Here is a 26,291-nt window from a genome sequence, read left to right on the forward strand (position 1 = left end):
ATGAAGAGAAGCAGACACACTTAACCTGGATACCTTCCACTGTCAACACTCAGCATTAGTCCCATATATGCCATCTTCCAATTAAGAATCTCTGCTCCCAGGCAGTAACATCCTATGACCAACTATTCTCATATTACACAAACTCCCACATCCACCCCAATATCTATCTACACAGTCCTTCTCAAGGTTCCCCAGAATAGTTATAATAAACCATAGGCATCTGTACTGTATTTATCTTCATCATATTGTGGCTTATATTCTATCCACGTCAACTTGTAATGTAAATCTCAAAGCCTTCAGGAACTAATAGGTGACTAGGAATTAAAAGAAAAAAAGCACTGAGAACTTGGATCATGTACAAGGGGTAACCAACAAGATGTGGTCCTCATCTGTTCAGCATGAGCAGAAGTCCAAGAGTCTGGGGATGCAGACTATTAGACAACTGAGCTTCTTAGACAAAAATGCAGATGAATGTTCACAGCACCTACCAGTTCCTGCTAATATAAAACAGCTATGGTCGTGCAGGAAATGCACTACCAACTTTATAAGTTTTGAAACAGAAGTTTCAAAAAAGGCGTCCCTCTTTCCAAAAAAGCTCTTACTTGACAATCAGAACTTCATCCAAGTAGAAGCCAACTTTTAAAGTGCAGAAATTGAGCTGAGGCAAACATTTCTATCAAACAAAATTTATTTGCATGTAAAACAAACATGTTATTTGAAGTACATCAAAAAACTAAAAATGGTCTATTCCTTCCCCACCTCCTCAGTCACCAGAAGCAGTATTTACACAATTGTTCACAAGAGTAAAGGACCTACCATGTACATGAAAAGAACCAATCTTAATCTCAGGTGAAGTACCTACACCTGAGATTAATAGGTTTGATTCTTTCCTATTTTCTGTTTTGTCTTTACAATACTGAAAGATTTAGGGTAATGTGAACAAATAAATGCACTTTTAGAAGTAAACATGAGAGATTTTAACACAGAAAAGGATTGTGTGATACTGGTATGTGTACTCCCAATTTTAATTGGTGGAACTATTCTTTGAATGGCTTATCTTTCTTCATTCCCTATGAAAAAAACATCACTGCTGGACAAAAAAAGGTATATTGTATTAAAAGTAGAACTTTATTAACACCCTGCTTGCATAAGGTAAAAAAACAACAACCACACAATTTTGGAACCTGTTAGCATGGTAGACTTTAGACTTCCATGGAATTAATATGACTTAATCCAGTTTATGCACAGAGGGCTCATAGGCCACAATAAACCTAATCTCTCCCCTCTTTCCCACATATAATTGGGTGTTCAGCACTTGTGGGAAATGGAAGGCTGGTACATCATCCTCGTCCCTCATATGTGCCAGGGAAAGAGCCGTTATGACTGATAAGGGAATCCATTCATGAGCAAATCCTGCACCTCTCATACACTGGATCAAGGCTCGTTTTTATTCTGAAGAACCTTTTTGTATAACTCAAAAACCTACTACTGGCCAAGGTGGATGTCCACTGAAAAACAGAAAGTCTCAATTGTTTAACTTTGGGACCCAAAGAATTACCCCTCTAAAAGATCTGGTAGAATTCATGGTTCAAGAGCCATTACCTCTTTTAATATTTTAGACACTGTCCATACCTAAGAATTGTATTACATTGCTCCTCACAGCCTTCATCTTCCAAATACTTTCAACAATTCCATTCCAATTACAGAGGATACCAGAACTATACTGTGCGTCCCATCATGAAAACACCACTCAAATGTTGCTGCTGGGATGCAGCAAGATGTCCAAAGCCTTAAACAATAAAGCTTCTCATTTTGAGTTGCACACTGTTTCTCAGAACCCAGCTTCTTCCCTAAAGGAAAAGAATACTGTAAAAACCATCATAATAAAGACAACTGCTGTGGCCTGAACATACACAGGATTACATTCTGTGATGTGGCTATCACAAAAAAACCTCTTGATCTATCAGAGACCTTGTACACACCCAAGTTGTCTGCAGTAAAATGAATTGTGTCATTTGCTCTGAATTTATGATCCGCAGTATCTTGGAAACTCAGGAAGCAGGTACACAAGTCAGGAAAACTCTGCAACATATGGTTGTGTGGGGGTACAGCTTCTCCATTAGAAGCCTCAATGCAACTTCTTCATTAGATAATCCTTGGTGGAGCAAACCTATGACATAAAAGCTGCTGAGAGTGGAAGCAGTTTGGGGTGTACGGTTAGCGATCATAAAGTCCTGCAACCGTTGCAAACCCAGCATGGGTGGTTGTATGCCAGGGATGGGGAAGCTGTGGCACTCCAGAAGTTGTTGGATTCTGACTCCTATTAGTCACAGCTAGGAGGGCCATTGGTCATGCAAATGATGATGGGAGTTATAGGTCCGGCAACATTTGGATGGCCACAGGTTCCCCATTATTGCTGTATGCTCTAGTATACCACGTGAAGTTCTGTGTGACCAGGTGCTACCCTATTCTCTTGAGCATCAGGGAATGTTCCATGTGAAGACGATACTAGAGAGAACAAGACATCAAGGTGAGGGTGATATGCATATAGTTCATGGCCTTCAATGGAACACAGCAAGGCAAATTCTAATGGCAAATCTTAATCCACTACAATACCATCTCTATCTGGTACTGTATGGTTATGGAAAAATTCTAGAATGTTTCCCTTGTATCTAGGTGGGAGTTGAAGTGCACATTCACTAAGCATATATTCTGACCACTCGCACATTATAGGCTCCTTCTTAATAGGTCTGGAGCCCTGTATTACCTCACTGGCCTGTGAGCTGCTCCAGTATGCTGTTCCAGTAACTGCTGAAGTCATGTGAGAGGAGTCAAAGATGCAGCCACTTTACTCTGCCTAGGATTTGAGACAACTACCAAGGAAAGTAGCCGCACTGCTGATTCCTCCCATATGACCTCAAGGTTCCTACTTTTCTGGAGTGGTATGTAAAGGAGCCATGTTGCAGTGGATCTTATACCAAAGAGGAAAGTGATTCTACACTCATGCCAACAAACCACACTTACCAAGGGGAAAAAGTGTCACTCCCACTTATTTTAACAGCATTCTCTCCTAGCTCGGTTTTCAACCTAATTCAAAATTAAAGAGGCTGAGAAGTCTAACAATCTACACTCACAGCACCAAACCCTCACTTTCTTCTTCCCCACTCAGTTGCCATCTTATACTACCCAGCAGTAACAGAGGAGACATGCATGGAAGCCAACTGTTTCCATGGAAGAAATCAATTTTATAATACAAAGATTAAGTGAAATGGCTGTAAAAGTTGTAACACATCTATGTCAAATACTTCACCACCTGCATAAGGGCCCAACTGGTGCTATCCACTGAACAGTTCCATTTCAGATTTTATTTTTAATAGGAGATGGCAGTCAGCACCTTGTGAACTAGGGGAGATACCAGGCACTGACCCAATTCCGTTAATTAATTTTTGGTGTAAATATCAGAGTATGAATAACAAAACCCAAACAAGCTTAAATCCTGAACACTAAAAATACGCTCCAGAATGGAAATGTTCCTAAAAAAGTGAAGTAAAAGAAATGAAATATCTGCCCAAGTTTCAATTCTATCTTGCAAGTCCACAGGCATGTAACTCTGGGACAAGTGACAGAACTACACCAAATAGCGTGGTGCATCGATTCTTTGTGGTAGAGACTCTGATTAGATGGAAGTATGCATGTGTAAGAGTCCATGTAAACTTCCAAGAGTTGAAGAATATTTTTTCTCTATGCTCCATTTGTCAAGAACAGCCAAAGAAAAATGCTTGTTTTTACCTGAACCCACAAGGGTGTTGTTTGCACTCACAACTTTAAAAACATTTTTTAAAACAACACTATATGAAACATTTAGCCCCAGCCCACTCCCCACCTGCCAACCTTGGCTAAATATTCTCAATTTCTTATCAGGGCAACATCCATGAGATCCTCATCTTCGTCCCCAATCAAAAAATCAGGGCTAGGCCTGGATGGCCTTTCTGATGTAAGAATGGCACTGCTTGTCATAGACAAAGACTGTTCTGAAGAGATAGGAGATTTAGACCAGTTCTCCGTCTTAATGCTGTGAGTTTTCTTTTTGTCTCTCTCTTTGTCACGATCCCTATCCCTATCCCGGTCTTTATCTTTTACTTTCTTCTTTTCTTTTTTGTGTTTCTTATGCTTTTCCAAGCTGTATTCTGGAAGTGGCCGAATTCCATCATCAGAGCTGGGGCTGTTCTGATAGGATTTCTCTGCTATGGATGATCCCGATTCACTCTCGCTGTCAATGTTTTGCGGGGTATATGCTGGAGACTTACTGTGACTGGGAGAACAGCGCTCATGCTTTGGAGTAGACCCACTTATTAGTGGTGATCCATAGCTTTTGGAAGATGTCATCTGAGGCCTTAAGCCATCCCCACCTCCTTCCCCAGGCTTCTGCAAGGTAACTTTGGCTTTAATGCTAGGAGAGCCACCGTCATGTTTGCTGATAATAATCTTGGCCACTCCAGTGCTTCCAACATTCTTTGAATCAGATGCCTTTTTGGAAGAGTCAGAGGAGCCTCCTGAAACAGAGACTTTGGATTTCTCCTTGTCACTCCTTTCCCGCTTCCCCTGCAATTCACCTCCAGAGAGGTTGTGTTTGGAGGACATGGAGTGACTTGAGGAACTGGAACTCTGGACCATCTGTCCATCCATTGAGTCTTCCCCACCAGGGCCACTAGTGACTACACCATGCTTGAGTTTGTCAATCACAGCTGTCAAAGATGGCTTTTTGTTCCGGCTTGGGGACTTGCCTTTTGAACTCCCGTGCTGATTCTGAGATGAAGACATGGAAGAGCTGCCAGATGAGAAGGAAGATGAAGATCCCGCTGAAGAATTTGAAGAAGGGGGTGGCTTCTGGGACATGGAACTGGAGGATCCCATCCCTGAAGAGGACTTCATGCTTGAACTTGATCCAGTCCCAGACATGTGTGAGCTTCCAGAACCGGAACTAATAGGGGACTTTGCTTTAGACGACGGGGGAGTACCTGGAACGGGTTTCATCGGAGAGGCCAGCTTGTCAGAACCGCCCGAGGGTCTAGAATGAGAAGGAGAAATGTTTGGTTTACTCATGGAAGGGTTCATAAGTGATGAAGGCTTCCCTTGAGGTTTGATCTTGGTACCTCCAGAGCCGCTGCTGAGGCCGTGTTTTGTGATGGGGGAGGACCCGGGCTTTCCCACTGATTGGGTGGAGCTTTTGGACTGACCTGATCCAGAGCCGCCTTGGCCCGAGTAGAGGCTGCTGCTCATCTTGGACCCAGAAGACCCATCCGACTTGCTGCTCTTTATTTTGCCCGAGGTCGATGAGGAAGACGAAGAGGACGAGGATGACGATGAGGAGGAGGAAGAGGAGGAGGAGGAATGACTGTGATGACTTTTGCTGCTCAAAGAGGAGACTGAGCCGCTGCTTGTGTACTGCCCATGGGAAGGTTTGCCAACAGTCACTGTTCCCTTGGGAATCTGGATGGTGATTTTGGGTATGGGAGGAGTGGCTACCCCAGGGGGTGTTTGAGACCTGCCTGAACTTCCAGGAGATTTCGAGCCGCCTGTGCTTGCTGGTGGGGTGAAAGGCCTGGTAGACGAACTATGAGAGGGAGATTTGCCTTCTGGCTCCACCTTCCTCCGCTTCTGGACCTTTTCTTTACTCTTCCCATCGCTGGATGGGGTGCGGCTGCGTTTTCCACCCTTGCCATCTAGCCCAGGGCCTGTTAAAGAACTCCCGGATCCATTACCCTCTTTGACCCGCTTCTGCGACTTTTCCTTCCCCAAATCTCCTGTGCTCAGTAAGGGGCTCTGGCTTCCACTATGATGCTCCATGACATCAGAGACCCCCAGAGCCTTGCTGGCAGCAGTGATAATACTAAAGTCGACTGTGTCCGCTTGGCTGCTTGCCTTGAACTTACTCTCCCCTCCATCTCCCCCCAGCACTTGCACGCCCAGAGTACTTATCGTTTGTGATGCAAAGCCCTTGAAGTCATCAGCGTCTCCACTCTGGCTGCTATCATCAAAGTACTCTTCTCCAAAACCGCTTTGGCTCTGGCTGTTCAGGAGGTCAGGGTTGAAATCAACTCCATCAGGGAAAAACTGATTTGAAGAGTCACTGTTTGGGCTCACAGTGGCATCAGCAATCAGGTCAGCTGGATCAGTGTAAGGGTTTTCACTGTTGTTAGACTGAAAGACATCAGGATCAAACAGGGCACTTTGGGAATGCCCTGAACTAGAGGAGTCTCTTACTGGTGTTCCAATAGGAGGGCAATCTTCACTGGTGCTTGGTAGCTTGGATGCTTCCTCTGCTATGTCAGAAAGGATATCTGTCACATCAGCACCAATGCTGTCTGAGCTGGAGAGCCGAACCATCCTCTGAATACTGGGCTGGGTATGAGGTATAGACTGTGGATACGTTGTTGGTGGAGTGCTGCACTGACTGGGAGCTGGTGTAATATGAGGGGTATCTAAAGTGTCAGTGGTCATATTGACATCAAAGATGGGATTCTGGGAGTCAACGTCCATGGAAAACAGCTCTCTCTGGAAGTCATCTTCGGTTTGATGCTTGGGTTTCTCCACTGTGACACGTGATTTTTTCTTCTTTTGCTTGTTGCCCCCTGGACCCATTTCCATCCTTGGGGAGCCAGAAGAGGAATTTTGCCTCTCAAGTGGGCTGTTTCCATAGAGCGTTGAGAAATCCTGAGCTGGGTTGTCCTTCAACAGGTTCATGAGCATGGGGTGGTTCTTGGTGTTGCTTGCCGGAGATGACACAGGGGGAGGGGTATGGTGTGGAGGCGTGGGACTGGAGCCAATAGTGGAGCCCACGTTGCCTGTGATTTGTAGCAAGCTTGTAAGGATAGGGTTCTGAGACACTTTACTGAAGTCTTCCCCGTGGCCCACTGAATCATGCCGTTCTTTTATGCCCATGCTCATTGTGAACAAGGTGGAGATGGGTCCCCCGGGGAAAGTGTTGGTTGGGGTGGTGGTGCCACTCATTGGGTTGTTGCCGGTGGTCATGCCATAACCTGGGCTGCTGGCAGGGGGCAGGTTCTTTTTCACCATGTCTTCAACTGTCTCAGCAATGAGGGACAAGGCTGGTGTGTCTGCTTGGATTGTTTCAGCCTTTCTCCGGATGGCTCTCATGGTCACAGGTATTGACATGCATCTATAAGGCAAGGTGGAGAAAAGGTGGTTTAGTGTCATCCTTGCCAGCAGTAAGTTCCCCCATGAAGCTAAAAGCTGTACTCATTATAAACAATTATGAGCAGTGTTAGGTACACCTCTACAGAGTGAGCCTGACTTCTGTACTACTCAGGCACACTATATACAGGAATATAAACTTTTACTCTTTTTTCTAGAGGTGAATTCTCCACCACAGCAACAAAGTAGCAATTGAGGAGTAAGGAAGCCCTACTCAATTCATTAAAGTTCTCATTAATAAATAGGTGAATGTACTCTTTTAAAAGAGAGTTCCTACTTTATCTTCTTATTCCATGAACATGACAAAATCAAAGCATGTTAAGGCTTTGCTGAACTGAAGAGCCTGTTCAAGTAAATATGTCCCAAGCAAATATGCCACATTTTGAAAATGGTAAACTGAAGAATTGGCCTTGTTACAGGAGGGATGGGGGACCTGCAGTCCTCCAGATGTTGTCGGACTACAACTCCTATCGGCTATGTGGGGTGGGTCTGATAGGAGTTGGGAAGTCCAACATCTGGTGGTCTATAGGTTACCCACCCCTGAATTACAACGTAAAGTACAGGGCAGACAGATCTAGGCACTCCTTTCATACATGGCTATGCACTTTAATGAAACCCAAATTCTGAACTTCAAACAAATCATTTCTATTCACATCAAGATAAATTTTGGTTATTTTATTCATTTTACTCCTTTCTCTAAAGACTATAGAGATGGCTTGAAGGCCCAGAAGAGATAGAAAACATCATTCTTCAGATTCAGTTAACAGAAGACATAAATTCTACACATGCCTATTTTCCAGGAGGTCACTGGGTAACCACAGCTAAATGCAAGATGTAAAATATAAAGTGCATGCACTTTTCACAAATTGTGTACATGCTTCATATACTCTTCTTCCTACACAAAGTGTACGAAATTGCCTTATGTCACTGGTGCATGGACAAGCAGCTATCTCAAACTTCTGCTCCTGGAGGAAAGCTCTTTATCACCAGCAGTAAAAGCAACCCACAGAAGACAGGACTGAGCCTTTTCCTTTTGATAGACAGAAGGGAACCCAAATGCCTTTAATAATTAGAAATCAGCAGCTGACCTTAAATCCAACTCTAAGTTGCAGAGAGTTTTTAATACCAAAGCACACCATCCAAGACAGCATAGTGTGAGTTGATAGGTAAGGTCTGTCAAAGTGTGGGCACGAGAAATTTTGAGAAAACCACAGAAGGATGGACTTGCTGCAGTGCCACAAATCTCCATAAGGATTATTGGACATGAAAGGTAACAGAAGTTCTAGTTACCTCTTTCTACTTTATTTGCCATCTATTATATTTTGTTATAAATATATGTAGATAAATAGATAAAAGAAAGAGAAATGTAGAGATGGAAAGCAGGAGCTCCAAGTTAATTCTGGCTGAAAGGGAAGCTAGCGATTGCAGTGTGATGGAAGGCATGTGTCCCAAGCATTTAAAGCACACACACCCCCCAAAAAATAGGAAAATGAAAAGGTTCAGGATGACATTGCTTTAAGGATTAGCCCAGAAACTTTCCTCCCTTGCCTGGGGTAGGCTCTCATTACTGAAATAAAACTGCTGTGGTGTAGACTTTTACTGCTGTCACCATTAGAGTAGAATATAAAAAGGATGGTAGGAAAATGTTACTGTAAAATTATTTTTCCCTTGGTAAAACTTTAATGCAAGTGACCTCTGAGTTACCAGGCTTATATTTAACCACTGTCTTCCAAGATCAGTTTTTATTCTGGCTTAAGCAGTATGACATACCTTTGAACAACTTTAGCAATGAAGTCATCTGTGCAGATGAGTGCATCAGAGAGCCCTTTATACAATTTGCAGTTCACATGTGTAGAATCTTGCACATCCATTACCACTGAAAGACACAGAGGAATCACAGGGAGGTCATTAAATCGAAAATGTGTCCATCTTCATTCAATGACTGTTTATACATACATTCCCCCCCCCCTCTAAAAACCCTCCATCCAGCAACTTACCGCAAACTAGAGAGTCATTTACAGGATGCTGAAAGGATACACTGAAACAGGAATCTGACAGAGGGCAGACTTCAAACTGCAGGATGCCTGGGGAATCTGGAAAGACAAAAGAACTTGCTAGCAAAGACCATGAACTTAAAAAGTCGTATTCACCCTATAGCTAAAATAAGGGAAAGAGAGAAAGATGTTCATACTTTTATTTGCAGCTCAACTAAGACATGGAAAAATAGGTCAGGAAACATTTGATGGTGCATGGGTTGTGTAACAGCTACTCTACTCTTTTCAAAGTTTATGTTTATTATGTTAGCTGCTTCAAGTTTACTCTGGAAGGAAGCATCTTCTATTAATTTTAATAAAATAAATATTAGTTTGGTGCATTGTGGGCTTTGCCTGCTAACTGTCATGTGAGCAGTTTGCTTTCTTTTGTTTTTTATACTCTTGCTTAGTTTCCTTACTAACTGAATGGAAATCCTGAACCTGAACTTACTGGCTATCTGGTTCATGCCTCCCTACACCATTCAGAATTTTGATATGGTCAATAAATGCAAGGGTTGAGAAGCAACAACAGTACTAAGAGTACAAGTATTAACATACATAAATGGATAGAAAAACTGATCTTCCTAGGCAAGTGAAATAAATTGGAGGAAAAGCCAAAGGAGTCAGCTGCTGTAGTGATTCAAACCTAACAGTCTGGAGAAGACTGACAGATTATAGAGACCAGTATGTTTTTACAAATACTTCAGGCAATGTACCATGGTAGCACTGACCTTCTTTTAAGACTGTTCGCTTGACACAGCTGCCTATCAGAGTGTTGTAGGCCACCTGATGCCTGATCAAATTGAGGATGAGAGGAACCCGACTAGGATGGTGGAAAGCAATTTTGCCGAGCAGAGTTCCCTGAAGACTTCGTCCATCTGGCAAGGGGGCATCTTTGTTGAGGAAGTAGCAGTGCTGCTGTCCTGGCAAAGCCTGTTATGAAGGGGGCACACACAATCTCACATTTACTGCTTGGTAAAGTATGGATGGGTGCTACAAAAATCATGCATAGCCAGGAGATGAAAACCAAACTACTGTTTTTGAAGAACAAAACTGCATTATTCATTTATACTTTATTCCACCCTTTCCCAAAAAGTCCTGCTAGTGGCAGTGGAAGGTGAGTAATGGCTCTAACAAAAACAAATAGATACAACAAAAGCATTGTGTCCACATTAAAAGAGGTAGGAACCAGTGCTATGGTTTCCCAAATTTGGGTGTTTTGGGACTGCAATTCCCAGCAACCCTGACCATTGGTACTGCTAGCTAGGAATGATGGGAGTTGTAGTCCAAAAACAACTAGAGACCCAAGTTTGGGAAACTCCACTAGGTTGTATTTGCTCTCTTTGGGGCTCAATTATATGGCTTGCCTAGTTAATACTTAATCTGCTGGTACTGGGATTAAAATAAGATCTCATTATATACCATCTCATGCTATTTTTTTTCTAGACATCAGTATAAGTTTAGCAACAGCAGCATAATTACTTTGTCTTTTGAAGAGTCAGTTGAAAGCATTATCAATACATAATGCCAAAAATTCTCTTTTGCAGATCACTAATCATATCATATGAGGTTCTTAGAACAGGAATTGCCTTCATTCCTTTCAGTCCAAGGTTCACTTTCTCTACTGCACTTCTCTCAATAATTGTTGTTGTTGTTTAGTCGTTTAGTCGTGTCCGACTCTTCGTGACCCCATGGACCAGAGCACGCCAGGCACTTCTGTCCTCCACTGCCTCCCGCAGTTTGATCAAACTCATGCTGGTAGCTTCAAGTCTCTCAATAATATTCTCTCTTAAAAGCAAACTTGAGTAGCGGAACATCTATCAGTTAGGAAGCAAAATGGGGCCATCAAAATGGCTTTGTATAGATCTCACAAGTGATCATTGGTCCAGCACACAGAGCAGGGCATACCCTAGATTTAGTCTTTTGCTCCAAGTGGAAAGGATGGTGGTCTGGAAATAGGAGGGGTAGATTTCCCTCCCATTCACATGGTCAGACTACTTCCTGTTGAGGTTTGGACTTGCAGTGACAACTCTCCCCTACAAGGGTGGAATGCCATTTAGGATAGTCTATCCTCAGATGCTGATTGAATCAGATTCCTGACTGTTCTGGGTTTTAAGGGGAGTGAAAGGCGGGATATCAAATCCAAACTCTTCTTCTTCTTCTTCTTCTCCTCAATAAATAAGGCAGGAGATCCTGCTGAGGCCCTAGTCTATACAAACAATTAAGAAAACAACTTTCCATAATGGTTAGTTGATGGTCTTTGATTTTAAATTAAGTGTTTTCATTATACACAGATATGGTTGTAAACAGCTTTGATTTTTTATGAGATAGCAGGATGTAAATATTTTTCTAAATAAAATAACTGGGAAAATAAAAAGTGTCCTGGAACCAGAGACATGGGATTCCCTGTTCCTAGAAAGCTTGAGCCTTTAACAAAAGTGCTCCAGATAAGGGGTGGAAAAACACTGCACTATTTTGTAGCAAATCCCCTGTTAATGTGTACCAGGGGTCAACAACCTTTTTCAGCCGGTCCACCGTCCCTCAGACCATGTGGGGAGCCAGACTATATTTTTTTTTGGGGGGGGGGAATGAATTCCTATGCCCCACAAATAACCCAGAGATGCATTTTAAATAAAAGCACGCATTCTACTCATGTAAAAACACAGATTCCCGAACCGTCCACAGGCGATTGGGCAGCATCCGGCCCCCAGGCCTTAGGTTGCCTATCTCTGCTGTGTACTTTATGACCACTTTCCCCTGAAGCCTCAAGATAAAGAACAATGGTGGAACTCCACCATAATTTATACTGAAGGCATCATCTAAACCTACCACAAATTCTCTAACAATGTAAAGTATTCCAGTGAGAGAACACAGATTTTCTATACAGTAGTCAGATAATATAGCCTGTCTAATTATGAAAAGCTATATATAGGATCCTGTATTAAAATTACTGATATTTATCTGAATGTGCACCTAGAATTTACCAACCTTCTCACATTCTGTGGGTGAAGGCAATTTATGAAATCCCCACTTATAACTTACCGCATAAAAACGCATATTATGATTCAATGGTCCAGGGTCATCTTCCTTGGATAGCTCAAACTGTGTGATAAGCTCATATAAGGGGACATACGTTGGAGGGGTTTCAAACAATGGAATGCCTGAGAAAAGAAAAAAAACTATAACCACCCACCCAGAGATTTGTCCTCTCATAAAATACAAGTATTAGCTGTTACCTACAACTTGTATTTGTACTAGAGGGGATCTCAATAATTTTCACTACAACTTTACATGAGAGATGCTTGTTGCAGCGTCAAATTTCTATAATCAGTTATCCAGAAACCACTTGTGTTTAATATATTCCAGTGTGGATATTGAATGCTAGGAACTGTGAAATTCTTGACATGGAGCTAACATGAAAATCAGCGTGATCTTATGGAGTGCTGCACCTGGGAGAGATGGGTTCAAATACCTGAACACTAATAAATTACACTAGTAATCTTGAAGCAGCAGCAGCAGCAGCAGCAGGATCTTAAACAAGTATATTAGTGAGATAGCCCTCCCATGATCTGTGTGAAGATGAATGAGAAAAGTAGTAGCATTAAAGGCAATCTAAAAGGCCTGAGAGTAATCCAACCTCTGTGCCATGGAAGGCTACATACTGGTCCCTCCCCAATTAGGCAAATTACATGTTTTTCTGTACCTGCTTGCTCTGCGCCATTTGTTTGACTGAAAAATTAACGTCTCTAAGGATTTGGCTTGGATTTAAACAAACACAAAAAACTAGTAACAAAAACAGATTGAGAAGATTAGCTTTTAAGTGGTCAGTAGGGATATGGAAAAAGGATGAAGACATCCATGTGCTCTCATTAATACAAGACTCTGCTTAGCATTACTCTGATTTCTTGCCTTTTCCCAATTGTATCATTTGGGTTAATCAGTTCCATGATTAACATTAGACACTTTGGTTTTTTTAAAAAAAGAGGAAGACAGTCTGAAGCTGCAGGTATATGGAAAACATGATCTAGGCTGCAGAAATGCTGAAGAACAGGGGAGCAAATATTCATATCAACCCAAAATTTAAAATGCTTTGACTGCTGCCCTCTAGGTGTCAGGTTATGGCACCAAATACATCACTGATGCTAGCTAAACTCTATCAACAGCTTATCTGAAGACATGACTGACCTGTGCAGTTCTGAAGTTTCTGAATGAAAGCCCGAGAAACTGGAATAGGCCTTGGGAACTTCAAGAAGAAGCAAGCTGGCAAATCAACACTATTGGCACTGGTGATTGAGGAGAAAGAAGGTGTCCTAAAGAATAAAAGATTACAATAGTATTACATCTGGGTTCATGCAAATACTTTTTTTTTTAACATTAGGAAGGATGTAAATACACTTTGTTCAGTTCTGAGTAACTAATTTATGCCGTTAGAAAACTAATATATGCATTGTCCATCTTGGATGACCGTATGGAATCATTCTAATTCATTATGGTAAAATAGCACCAACAAGTTACCAACAAATCGTGCCTGTTTCTTACCCTTTGTTGTCCACCGGATGAGATCCCATAATGAGAGGGGCAATTGGAAGTTTGTTCATTGTCAGTGTTCCCTCAATTGTAACACATATGTTCATACCCAGGTAGCGAGGAACTGAAAGTGGAGGCAAGTGTTAACTTTTCAAACAGCTGTATTAAATAAAAATAAAAATCCACTGCACAGCAACGGGTAATAAACTGGATGTTATGCATTGCTTATCAGCATTATGTACTAAAACCCTTTAAAGAATTGAACTGGAGGGCCATAGGTTTCCTACACCTGCTTTAAGGAATAAGTACTTTAAAAATTGAGGGAGTGCCTATTGTACTCCACTTCTCTAATTTGAAAGACCATCAGGTGTGGTGCAATCAGAATAAGAGGGAAGAAGAATGGGTGCAGTGGCAGCAAGTTGGGCTAGACATGGGGAAAAAACACAAATTGGTTCAATTTGTCACTTGGCTGTTTACTACGGTATTTAGTCTTTGCAACAAGCTGCAAACTTCATGGTTGGGGGGTTTAATGTACAAGGTCCACTGCAGGTCCAGTACTGATATTTAGGCTAGATAATTTCCAGGATACTCCATCATGCTCACAATCATTAACCAGAAAACCAGAGAGTACAAGCTTATGTTTCCTACTAATAACCATTGTCTCTTAAAAAAACAAAACACAAACCTACTACTACAGTAATCTGAACTCATTATTTAACTACCTCACTGTTAATCAAGACATGCCCATACCAAGAAACTTGCCTGGAGTCTAGATAAATTAATCCACAGGAATGTTAATAGGACTGCTTGTTGATAAACATCAGACAGTGTTGGAATATAAGAAGCTGTCAATACTCAACTGACTATATAATATACTATTTCAATGTACAAACATTGGGGGGGATATCTATACTCAGGAAAACACAAATAAACCTTAAACCAAAATAAAAGAAATCTGCTGCTTGGGGTTCAAAGAAAACCTTCAATATAATCCAAGGTGTGTTCAGAATGCACATTTGGAAGCAGAAAGCATGCCTAGAAACATACCGTTGTTCTCATTCAGAATAATAGGAGCTCCAGTACCTTCCTCAATCAAATCATAGGGTGAAACATAATACTTCAGATTCATCAGGTGACCTGAAAGAAGAAAGCTTGTTAATGGGAAAGGGAACACAATGGGGGTGGGAAGGTCAGAAGTGATGCCTATGTGTTGATCTGGACATACAAGATTATGTCCACCTAGCATTCTATGTAATTAGGAAGGTCACAGCTCTTAGGACAAAGATCTACAAATTTTAGGGTTTGGGGGTTAATTTTCCTTGAAGTCACTTTGGCTGCAGATTCTGAGAATATTTTGTCTTTTCTGTTAAGAGGTGGATCACTTGCATTTATGGAGCTCTTTGCTTTGCTAGATAGCAGTCTTCCAATATGCATCTTTTCTCTGCTTATGGCATACTGGATAGGCTGAGCTCCATAAGGGGCTAATATGCGGATGGGTATTTCAACTCTTTAACAAAAAAAATAGCATTGCACCATTTCACAAGTCATCTTTAAAGGGGGAAAATGGGCAGTATTGTAAAATGGACCCCTCTTCTGTCACAATATACAGTCGCCTACCTCCACTCCTTGGGGTGAGATAGCCAACACTGCCATGCAGAATCTTGTCCAAAGGGCTTGCATTGGTGGCTTGCCTACAAGCAGACAGAATCAAAAACATATGATAAGCTGGTGCAGAATTAAGACCCCAGACCACCACAGTATAAATCTTTTGGATTATTATCTTAGACTGAATTTGTAACATGCCCAAACTGAAATTTTAGGTTTGCAGCACTAAGATTAAAAAGAGGAACCCATTTTTCCTTCTGAAACTATTTTCTCCTTTTTACTACCAAGATGATAGGCAGTGTAGGTCACAGGACAGACAGCTGGTCTTGGAAATGGGAGCCTGGAAATCCAGTACCACCTCCTCATTGGACTTTAGCAGTCAATCTTTCAACCCCAGTTCCTCAAAGACCAAAGGTAGTTGTTGGGTTTGTTTGTTTGTTTATCTTTCAGTTTTAAGACTCTGGATTCCATAATGCTACCTTTGGAAACTTAAAATAGCAATTCAAATTTAAGAAATGTAATATGCAAACTTCTTTATTAATAAGCATCTATTTCTATAGACTGCTTTAGGGTACAGTGAGTTTGGCTGTGTTTGTTGCATTCATCTTCATGTGAGCCCTTTAAACTTAATCATAATCTGCCATATTTACAGAGGGTGGAACGGAGGCTAAGGTTGTGGCTTATCCGGGGAATAGCTAGCGGATCTGTGATTCAAGTAAGATTTGAACTCAGTTCCTTCCAAGTTCAATGTTCTACTTCCTGAACAGTATTGCTGCTTAGGACATTGTCAGGGAACTGACATCGGAGCTAGAGATGGAGGGAAGGCTCTCAAATGATGCCGGAGAAGGGCCTAGCAGGGAGAGGCAGCTCCGCAGATGGGGAAGCAAATCAGCGCAACACCAGGGATATAGAGGGGCTGATGGGGGAATCGGCAAGAGGGCTCCAGGACTCTTCACCGGACACCAGCAGGGAGAGCACGGGTCCTCCGCTACCCATGCCCACCCTGCGCAGAAGACTTCCGCGCAGAGAGAGTAGGAGACTGGGTGTCAAACAACTTTTATGTTGGAAAAGATTTAAGAAACGCCCACTGACGGATTCTGCTAGCGACTGAGGCAGCCACGAAGTGAAGGGCTGCCCAGACTGAAAGATTTAGCAAGCAACAAAGCCTGGAGAGGCGGCAACTTACGCACGAGCAACCCACACACATTACAGACATCAACAGGTAAATGCTGGGTTCATTCAGTAAGGCAAACTTCTCTTACCAGTACATCCCTGCCATCTTTGAAAGATCAAGCTCCAAGGACTGAAGAGCCAAGTACATTTTAGTTTTCAGTTTGCTAAGGAGAAAAAATAAAATATTATTTTAAAATTGGTACAGAAAAAAAGACAAAAAGATGCTTAGATGTGGCAACCCTATACACATTACCCTGGGAGTAGGTCTCTTTGAACTCCCTGGGACTTCCTTCCAGTATACACGTATAGAACTGCACTGTGAGCCAACCAGAGCACTGTCCAACCAGTAGTAGCCTTCCATGGAAGGGCTCTCAACCGTTATCATACAAGATCACAGACATGCCAAGGACTTAAGCTTCAGACTTTTTACAGCTTATGTAGTTAGTTCAGTTGAACACCAGAATCTGGAAACCACAGGAAGGGAGACTGCTCTCGCACTCAGGTCCTGCTTGTGGGCTTCCCAAAGGCACCCGGTTGGCCACTGTGAGAACAAGACGCTGAACTAGATGGGCCATGAAGTTCTTACATTCTTAGCTTTCCTTTAAAAAATCCCTTTTTGACAAAATGAAGACAATATTCTAAGACTGGCCATATTTCTAAAATTTCCAGTGCACACAAAGGATCCAATCTTGGCTGCACAACTCCTCTTTTAAAAAAGATGCAGATTTTAGCCCCTTTTTTGTTCTTTCTAGCATCAGAAATACTGAAGTTCTACCTTAGCTTCCTTTCTTGAAGTTGGGAGAGGTAATCAAGAGTGGTAATGCAGGAAAGGGATGGGGGTGGCACATAAAGTAAGGAGAAAAGGAGCAGGTAGACATATAATTGGGCAGGGTTTCAACCACTATATGCAATGCTCTAACAAATATGTGACTGCAGGTGTTGCCACATCACAGAAATGACGACTAGTGGAATGCTTACTTGTCACCAGGCAGTTTATACAGATTGACAAGACCCTTCAGGTGCTTAGAAAATTCTTCAAAATTTCTCTCTCTGGGAAAGAAAAACATATCAATTTTAGAGAATCTGGAAGAATCATACATGCCAGAGATATCTACAGTTAGACTCACCTAAGAGAGTTGGCAAAAGGAGTCAATTTCAACATTTTAGCTCCAAAAGCACACCCTACTACAGCACTCCTCCAGTAAATTCCAAGATGCATAATACAATTCATAGGAAAAATAGATAGGCAGCCCCCCCAATACTGGAGGGTTGCAAGTACTGAAGCTTCCATTGCAGTATCCTTACTTTGAAATGTTATGGCCCAAGCTGCCTGCCTATGGTGCTGTGCCCTCTCAAGCTGTATGTAGGCTTCAGTGCTCTTTTGCTGGCTACTTGTCCTCCTGGGCCTTCTCAAAACTCTCTGAGAGGACTTTTTCCCTATGTGACTCTCATAGCCCTGAAACCACTATTCTGAAGAAGAATTTCTAAGAGAGAAATCTTTAGAACAAAACAAATTATTGTATGGCCTAGGTGGTTGCCAACAACCCTATTCTCCTGATAGAAGAGAAATATGACAAGTTCACCAGTGCAGTGCCTGATGATGTCAATGCGCCTGCCAGTATCTATGGCATCTGCCAAAGGTCTCAGAAAATACCCCTTCAAAAAGTCACAATGCACGAGAGACTATTTTCTCTTCCCCCTCCGTTCCTATTTGCACTGGCTTGGCCTCTCCTAAACACGCACCCAGCAGCCATTTTGTGCTATACTATGCCCCTTCGGTAGCCATTTTATAACTAACATTCACAGTGCTTTCTTAAAATTCCAAATGTGCTCACTGGCTGAAAAATGTTGGTGATCCCTATGTACAGAGTGACAACACTCCTAACTTCTTATTAAAGACTCAACCCTGCCTTCTCCCCAGTGGATGAGAACAGTCTTCATATAATTCCAAAGAGGAAGTAAAGACCTTCTGCTGAAATCTATGTTTTTAAAAACCCCAAATGTGCAAGTTACAATGACTTATCCAATGCATTTCAAAGACCTTCATGGATAAATAGGGACCTTTCAAACATGAGCTTGAAGCTGCTTTACAATTCTGTTTGGAGGGCAAGACAAGCAACTATTTGACAATTTGGTGGTAACAGCAAACTATGGTTTGTACTAGGGAAGTAACTCAATGAAATGGACAGCCCACGGGGAGGATGGAGGGCCTTATCATAAGGCCCATTTATATAACACCAAACTCAACTTGGTGTTGTTTGAATCAGCTCAGTGAATACAGAATATATATTGGGTCTATGTTGCACCAGTGTCAACATACTCTTCACATGTTGTGAGAGAGATTTGGGTCAGCTGTACAAGTCATAGCTAATTGGCAACCAAAGGCAGGAGCAACATACTACATCCTAAGGAAAACTGCATGCTTAAAAGGCTCATTTTGGCAGGGTGGTGCTTTATAACAGGAAAAAGAGAACGGAAAAGAAACCTGATTATGGTGCCCCTAAAAATTTCATATTGTTTGGACATTGGACTTTTTTTTAAAAAAAGCAAGTAAATAAACATTCTGTTTCATGGTCTCTGATACGGGCTATTTATGCTGCTTTTTAAAAGGGTCAGAAACTGAAAACTGGATGAATATCCTCAGTTCATATGCACCCACTGTTTGTTGTTAAATCTAAGCAACACTGCTGCCCCACCCAGTACTTCAATTCTTGTTCATTCCAAAATCTTCTCCTCACCCTACACAATTCCTGAAAAGCACTATGGCTGAGAAAAGATCTGTACTCTATGTTCTAAAATAGCCAATATCGTGTATGAGTAAGCCACAATAAATCCAGAACGCTGTATATAATAAATTGTACAAGAGACATTATAGGGAATGGAGAAATGGTTGTAGCCATACAACAGAACTGCACAGGGAGAAGGTATGTAGCCAATAATGAAAGAGACTTAGTACTCACCTTAGATGCTGCACCAGCTCTGGGCAACTCTAGAAGGGAAAATAAAAATGTGTGCCACAACTTCATTTGAAACTGTTGCAGTTATTCAGCACAATGGAGCTGGCTTAAATTGTACATGACTATAGGGAATGTCAGCTTCATGCGAGTACAAAACCCTAAAAACTTTCCTAAACAGTCCTACAGGATGTTTGGACAATGCAGAAGGCAGGTCAGAGATGTCCAGTGTTTCAAACACTGGGTGATAAGTAACGATGATTAGAAATGACTGCAAGCATTTTGAAAGATGAGACTATAAAGTTAAAAAATGATCTCAAATTCTTACGCTGCTCTGACAAAGAACAAAAAATAAGTTTGGGGAGGGGGAGAGACTTACAAATGGTACTAACTTGGTTAGCAAGCTATTTGTACCACACTAGTAATAGGGCAAAGGGAGCTTTGACTTCTCTCCCTACTACTGAGGGATCTAACATTTTATTAAAGGCTGGGAAATGATAGCCTCAGTTTTGAAAGAGTAGACAGAATGTGAAAATGTGACAGCTTGTGACTTTTTTTACAAGGGACTGGCTAAGAGGACTTAAAGGGAATTGGGCTGAATAGATCACTTTCCTTCTGGAGAAGTGTAAAACTAAATGCAGGAGTAGAGTTATCTGGATTTTAGGAAGCTGTTAAGCTCAGGGTTGATACATACTGTAGCCTGTCCTGTGCTCTCAGAACATAGTGGGTTGTAAAAACATGTTTCTACAAACAAAAGAAGGCAGAAGTTTGGTGTGACCTTCATACTCTACGTACCACAGGGTTTTCTCCATGATGGGCCACCTTAACATCGCACAGCTGTCCTGTAGGATCCAAATGGACTTCCACATAGAACATGTCTGAAGTTATGTAACATTCAGTGCCATTTGCACTAAGATGAGATCCAAGACTAACACACAAGGAGAGAAAAGGTATTCAAACATGAAAAGCTTTATCTAATACCAATCAATAGCACATCAATTAATCTGTTTGGCTGGAGGCATCTATCCTGATCTCCCCTGGAGGCTCAAGATTGATAATAATGGGCTGCATACAGGTTAGCTGCACTGAATTTATACTGAACCTGCAATCTCAACCTCTCTTTCAGGAAGTAAGTCACAGTGACTTCAATAGTTCTAAACAGCCATAGATAGGATTGTACTGTAAGTCTTGATTAACTTGTCCTTTTAATTCCAATGAGAAATAAGTGCAACAACCAATCTTGATTCTAGTCCAATGTGTAGGGTACATACTTCTTACTTTTCTCTTTCTACATAACCACCATGTGATTGTTATTTGGCAACATTCCTTTTTTTTGAAATTTTTATTTCAAAACCAAAAAATGGCAACATTCCTTTCCACCCATCCAGGGCAGACATGGAACTAAACTAAAATCTAAGTCAAATTAAATCAAACATTTGATTTGCTGGACCTCACTGTAACAAAAACTTTAGCTTCTACATTCTTAAGCGTGTAGTATAAACAATGAATTAAAAACAAAAAATGTGGTTGGTTGTAGTCTCAATTAGCTCTTTAGACGAAAAGGATTAATCTTACTCATTGGCGGGGAACCTATGGCCCTCCAGATATTGCTGGACTAAAATTCCAAACAGTCCCAGCCAGTGTGGCCAATCGTCAGGGATCATGGGAGTTACTCACCCATTTTGTCTTGCAATAGACTCTAAGCGATCTGTCATGGCAGGTAGTGATGTCACTAGGAGGAAGATGAGCTTGTTTAAAGCCAAGTACATAAGCAAATTTATTAAAGTCCCAATAGGTGATATCCAACCAAGCCATACTCAGACCCACTGAAATCAATGGACAGTTGATCTGAACTGAAAGGGGGTGGCAGACATACAGGTTTATCTTTCCATCTGCTGGGCAGCTGGAGCTTTAGCTGCCTGAGAAAGCCAGCTCACCTTCTCAGCCCCTTATCAACTATGAGGTAGAGGCAATGGCCAAGGCACTTCTATTTGTCACTGAACTTGTGCCACATTCCAAAGATGCAGCCCAAAGACAAGACCTTGCCTCTTGGTCAGCAATCCTACAATTGTAGACCCTTACTCCACAGCTTGTGGAAATAAGAGTAAAAAAAATGATCCTGAACTGCCCTCAGATGTGTACATAAGAGGCAACTGCTGTACCTGTACTAATTTAATTAGTTACTTGATTAATTAAACTTGATGTCAGAAAGTGACAGAATTGCCACCTCACAGCAATGGCTGTTTTAAAAGGGGGATAACCAGGATATTGAACTATGCAGAGATTCAACACACAGTCATCTGAGTGGGAACTTTGGTCTCACAGGAGCCTTTCGCTTACCCAGTTTTCCCATTAAAAAAAAAAAAGAGAATTACTATGGTACAGGCTGCATGTTTTGGTAACCGGCCTGAACAGGAACATAAACCATCTTTCTTCTTCAACCAGACACCAAGAGGTTAGGAGTGTGTAATATAACATGTGACTATACAAACAGTGATAATTGATTCAGTGAGTCTATTGAACACGAGCATTATACATGCCCAGTATGCAGCTTACCCATTACAGCAACACAGAGCCCAAGAATGCAGTTATAAACATACAAGGCCATAAGTTCCACTAAATACAGTAGGACTTCTGAGTAAGCATGCAAAGGGCTGTCCAATAACCTTGAAGGTATCATAGTAATTCTTTGCACCCATCTAGTACAAACCATATAAACACCTTTATTATCCTAATGTCAATTCCTCCTAGTCTTTTTTTTAAAAAAACCACAGACACTTATTTATGTTTCAGAAGCATCTACCAACCTTTTAATGCCTTCTGCAAAGTTTCTAAGCAGCTGACAAGATTCTGGTGACCAACAGAGTTCATTACAACTCGCTTTTCCTGTGTTCAAAGGTGATGGAGAGAAAAATATAGAGAAAGTGTTCATGCACATTCAGCAATACTGTGAAAAGAAAGCTATAACTAAAACATTGGCGCATTCAACTGCATTCCTGAAGGCTTCCACTTTGTTCTGAAAAAATCAGCTCCTATGGGTGCTGTAAATAAAAAAACCCTCCACAGATGCTGGCCCTGTGCATTATAAAGCTAGACCATTGTATGAGTCACACCAACTCAAACCAATGACAGCTTAGAATTGTTCTACTAAATAACAGCAAATAAAAAGAATTATTATTCAAAAGCTAGATTGTTTTGACTAATACTTTCTGTGTTCTAAGAGTTACTGGGTTTTTGATAAAAGAATCAGCAAAGACAGTTTCTTTGCAATTGTGGTCCATCACTGCCAATCTTCCCATATAGTGCATAGTTGCAGAGGAATGCTAGGCACCTTCATCTAGGGAGTATTCGCAACTGATATGGAACAGCAGCAAAGACAGTGCTACCAGAATGGAGAGCATGTCATAGAATTCAACCCAGAATCTTCTGTAACTGCTGGGATTCTGTGAAAGATGCACACATTCTGTGAAAGATATCGTGGCAATTTACTGTTGACAGTGCCCTCTCTAAGTAGACAATCTTGACAATCACTGTTTTATGAAAATGTGCAAGATTTTATCAAGTACTCCCATCCAAAATATGCTAAACCCTTACCATAACTTGCCGGACAAGCTTCATGGTTTCTGTCCAAGGTCTACTGTTAGGGTTAAACTTGACATGAAGCCTTTCTAGAAGGGAACTCATCTTATTCAGTTTCTCCGTTTCTATAAGAGAAATTGCAAGTCAGTGAAGCATACGATATATTTGAATTTCAGTCCAGAGATGCAGGTTCACCTTCAATTTCCCTGCATAACCCCCAGAGAACATTAACTTGAGCTATGTGACCATGAATAGACTGAAGTACCTTGCAGAATGGGACCATGGTACATGCAATCCAGAATTATTTACAATACGTACCATCAACATTAGGTAACCAATGGCAGGTACTGATCTATGTTCTCCATATTTCTTACATACAGGTGTAGAAGAGATCAATACTGTCATAAGTAAAATATCAAGCTCAGGATGCAATAAGAGGGCTTAATCCTACAGTGAACACAGCTAAAAGGGGCCTGCTTCATATTATTTAACCTCAGAACTTTCTTTAAAATCCTATGTTAACAATGGAATGGCAAAATCAAATGGAGGAGGAGTTCAAGATGTTGTTGTTTTAAAGGCAAATATAGCTCAGTGGGTTTACAAACAGAAACCCTAAAGTTTAATATTTTGTTTCCAGTTAAAGGACCTCAGGTTGATTCTTTTGTATCTATTGGAGTTGATATATTTACTATTAATGTTCTCTGTGAACGTGTGATTCTTAAGTGATGCATCCCTTTCTGAGACATTTATAAGAAGGCAGGTTAAACAGGCATTGTTTTCAGCTATCCTACTGGCAAACTAACAATGCTGTAACATCTAAAATGCACACTGCTGCCACTTTTAACATAGGAGGCTTCGCAAGGGAGCAATTACTTCAATATTTTTAAACCTCAGAAAGCAAGTTAGGAAGCATCATAAATAACGAGCAAAAGATTTGTAAAGAAAGCCGTAGCAAGAATATTTACTTTCCTTTTTTCAATGGAAAGTTAAGTAACCTTTAACACAAAGCCGTAAATAGCAACTCACCTGACTGCCCGTGGTGAAGTAAGAACTACCTCCAGGTAACATGTCAGGAAAGCCGTAAACCCACAAATGACTAAGAGGTGCATGTTGGCAGGCAGCCTAGATTTTTTTTTTTAAAAAAAGTGCTTTCTTTTTGGATGTTGCTATTTTTCTGACAAGTTTCAAAAATGCAGAAGGCATCAACACCTCTAAAACCATCTCCATTTAATTATGGGTATTATGTATGTCATATACAGGGCTGGAAAAGTTTCAAATTCTTAGGCAGTTGCTGAGTGACAAGTAGACACAGCATATTTCTAGGTAGTAACACAACTGCATTTTTTTCTTTCCTTGACATTTCTACCAAGATATCTATCTCCAATTTAGGATGATCATCTTATATTGTCATATACTCAGCATATTGGTCCATCTAGGCCACTAGTGTCTACTGATGGGCAGCTAAGCCTCATGCTATTTATTGGTCAGACAAAGGTCTTTCAAACCACTGCTGATGGTCTTCTAACTGGATATACCAGAGATTGAATCTGAGATCTTATGCACACAAAGCAAGTACTTTATTACTCAGCTATGGTCCACCCTCACCAGAAACCTTAAAAACCTACTCTTCACTATGTGTTTTGAAAGGCAATAGATCACTCCCTCTAGCATGTCCTCCATACACATCCCTGTGTCTTCTAGCTAGTCACTGCTTGCAGACAAAAGGCTTGAAAGAACCTTTGATTTAACTCAACATGGTGGTTAGGCATATGCTAAAGAAACATCCAGCTCATTTCTGAGGTTTAAGTCCATGAAAGTCCCTTTCTCTTTCTACAAAGCCCATCTCTTGCATGATGGAGGACTGCAAAGGCTACAGTCCTAAACATGTACTATAAGTTGGGCCAACTGAACAGTGAGGTTTACTGCCAAGTAAGCACAGTATAGGATTCAGCAGTAAATCCCACACCCGCTTCTGAGTTTTGGGCGTTCCACCAAGCCCCTTTCCACCTGCAGGATGGGGAGTCTGCTGGCTTCCAGATGTCCTTTGATCCCAGCTCTCATCAGCCCTAGCAAGCATAGCCAATGGTCAGTTAGGATGGGAGCGGGGGCACAGCACCATCTTGAGGCCCATAGGTTCCTCACACCCCGCCTTAAAAGCAAGCAGCAGAGAGATCGAGCACATTTAAATAAAGAAAGCCAAGCTTGTTTCCCGCCCCCCACTGAAGAAGCATTCAACTGTTGCATGCTTTGCAGATACTACCATAGGAGCAGACTCCTAGTCCCCCCCCCGCCCCAAGTTCACAGGCATCGGCAATCAAATGGCGTGCATGTGCTGGATCTTGTGATTGATTGCGTTTCACCCTCACCCCCATATTTTATAGTAATAATAATAATAATAATTTTATTCAAGTCGACACCCCTGGATGCTAATTTAAAAAAGGGGGGGCTTTTTGAAAACTCCAATCTGCACATAACTCCCGGAGAGGAATTCACAAATGAGGTCCGACGTCTTCCCGGAAGCGCTTTCCTCCCGTCCATGGAAAGAAAGGGAGGCGACTCATGAACCTGCCCCCCCCCGTAGCTCTCTTTGAACGAGGAGCAGTGAGGCCCTTCTGACCTCTTCGCCAGAGAACTTCCGATGCTGTTCCGCAGCTGAAAGCATTAGGCGGCGTTGGCGGGCGAACCTTAATGAAATCTACAAACCGCCGCTCGGACTCCCTCCCTTGCTCTAAGGGGCCTGGTCTTCCTATGAAACTCGAGCACCTTCACCCGCAGCATTTACCAAAGGAAAGCGAGAGATCTTGACCCCCCCCCGTCACTCACCCTCGGCGCCCCCTTGGGCCGCCTTCATCCCTCAGGAGCGTGGTGGAGCGGGAGAGGGGCCAGGTGCCCCCCTCCGCTCTCCCTCATGTGGAGGTGGGGGGGAGAGGGCCTCTCCCGCTCCGAGGAGGAGGCGGCGAGGCCGGGGCGAGAGCAGCAGTTGGCCTGAGATGCTACCCCGCAACAACCGCCATCCCGCCGCCGGCCGCGCGAGACCAAGTCGCGCTTCTTCTCGCGGGATTCGAAAAAAAGGACAAGGGGAGGGGAGAAAGTTCACGAGGAAATCCCGCGGTGCGGCCAACCGGCAAAGGTTAAGGGAAGCTCTCGCGAGATTTGGACACATACGCGCTCCGCTTCTTAAAAGGACCCACTTTTTAACTCTTTC

General features: G+C 42.0%; 1 protein-coding gene across 1 annotated transcript; it reads right to left on the bottom strand.

Moving 5' to 3' along the window:
- Positions 1–670: 670 nt before the first annotated feature.
- MED1 (mediator complex subunit 1) lies at positions 671–26,134 on the bottom strand. The gene is made up of 17 exons (XM_082195493.1): positions 25,910–26,134; positions 23,102–23,211; positions 22,315–22,393; positions 21,185–21,239; positions 20,303–20,435; positions 19,514–19,542; positions 17,532–17,603; positions 16,643–16,717; positions 15,393–15,466; positions 14,823–14,912; positions 13,788–13,899; positions 13,434–13,558; positions 12,291–12,409; positions 9,980–10,181; positions 9,213–9,308; positions 8,986–9,091; positions 671–7,180 (listed from the first exon to the last, which is right to left on the bottom strand). The coding sequence occupies exons 1-17, from the start codon at positions 25,935–25,937 to the stop codon at positions 3,907–3,909; spliced, it is 4,779 nt and encodes a 1,592-aa protein (XP_082051619.1). The 5' UTR covers positions 25,938–26,134; the 3' UTR covers positions 671–3,906.
- Between the last annotated feature and the right edge of the window lie 157 nt (positions 26,135–26,291).

Source organism: Podarcis vaucheri (genome assembly GCF_965113315.1).
Source record: "Podarcis vaucheri genome assembly, chromosome: 13".
In the NCBI taxonomy this organism is placed as follows: domain Eukaryota; kingdom Metazoa; phylum Chordata; class Lepidosauria; order Squamata; family Lacertidae; genus Podarcis; species Podarcis vaucheri.

Excerpts from the sequence above, each read along its gene's own strand:
- MED1 (XM_082195493.1), bottom strand. The coding sequence starts at position 25,937 with ATGAAGGCGGCCCAAGGGGGCGCCGAGG. Across the intron at positions 13,559-13,787 it reads CATCCGGTGGACAACAAAGG|GACACCTTCTTTCTCCTCAA; the intron begins GTAAGAAACAGG and ends TTTATTCTTTAG. Across the intron at positions 7,181-8,985 it reads ATTGCTAAAGTTGTTCAAAG|ATGCATGTCAATACCTGTGA; the intron begins GTATGTCATACT and ends CTTGCCTTATAG.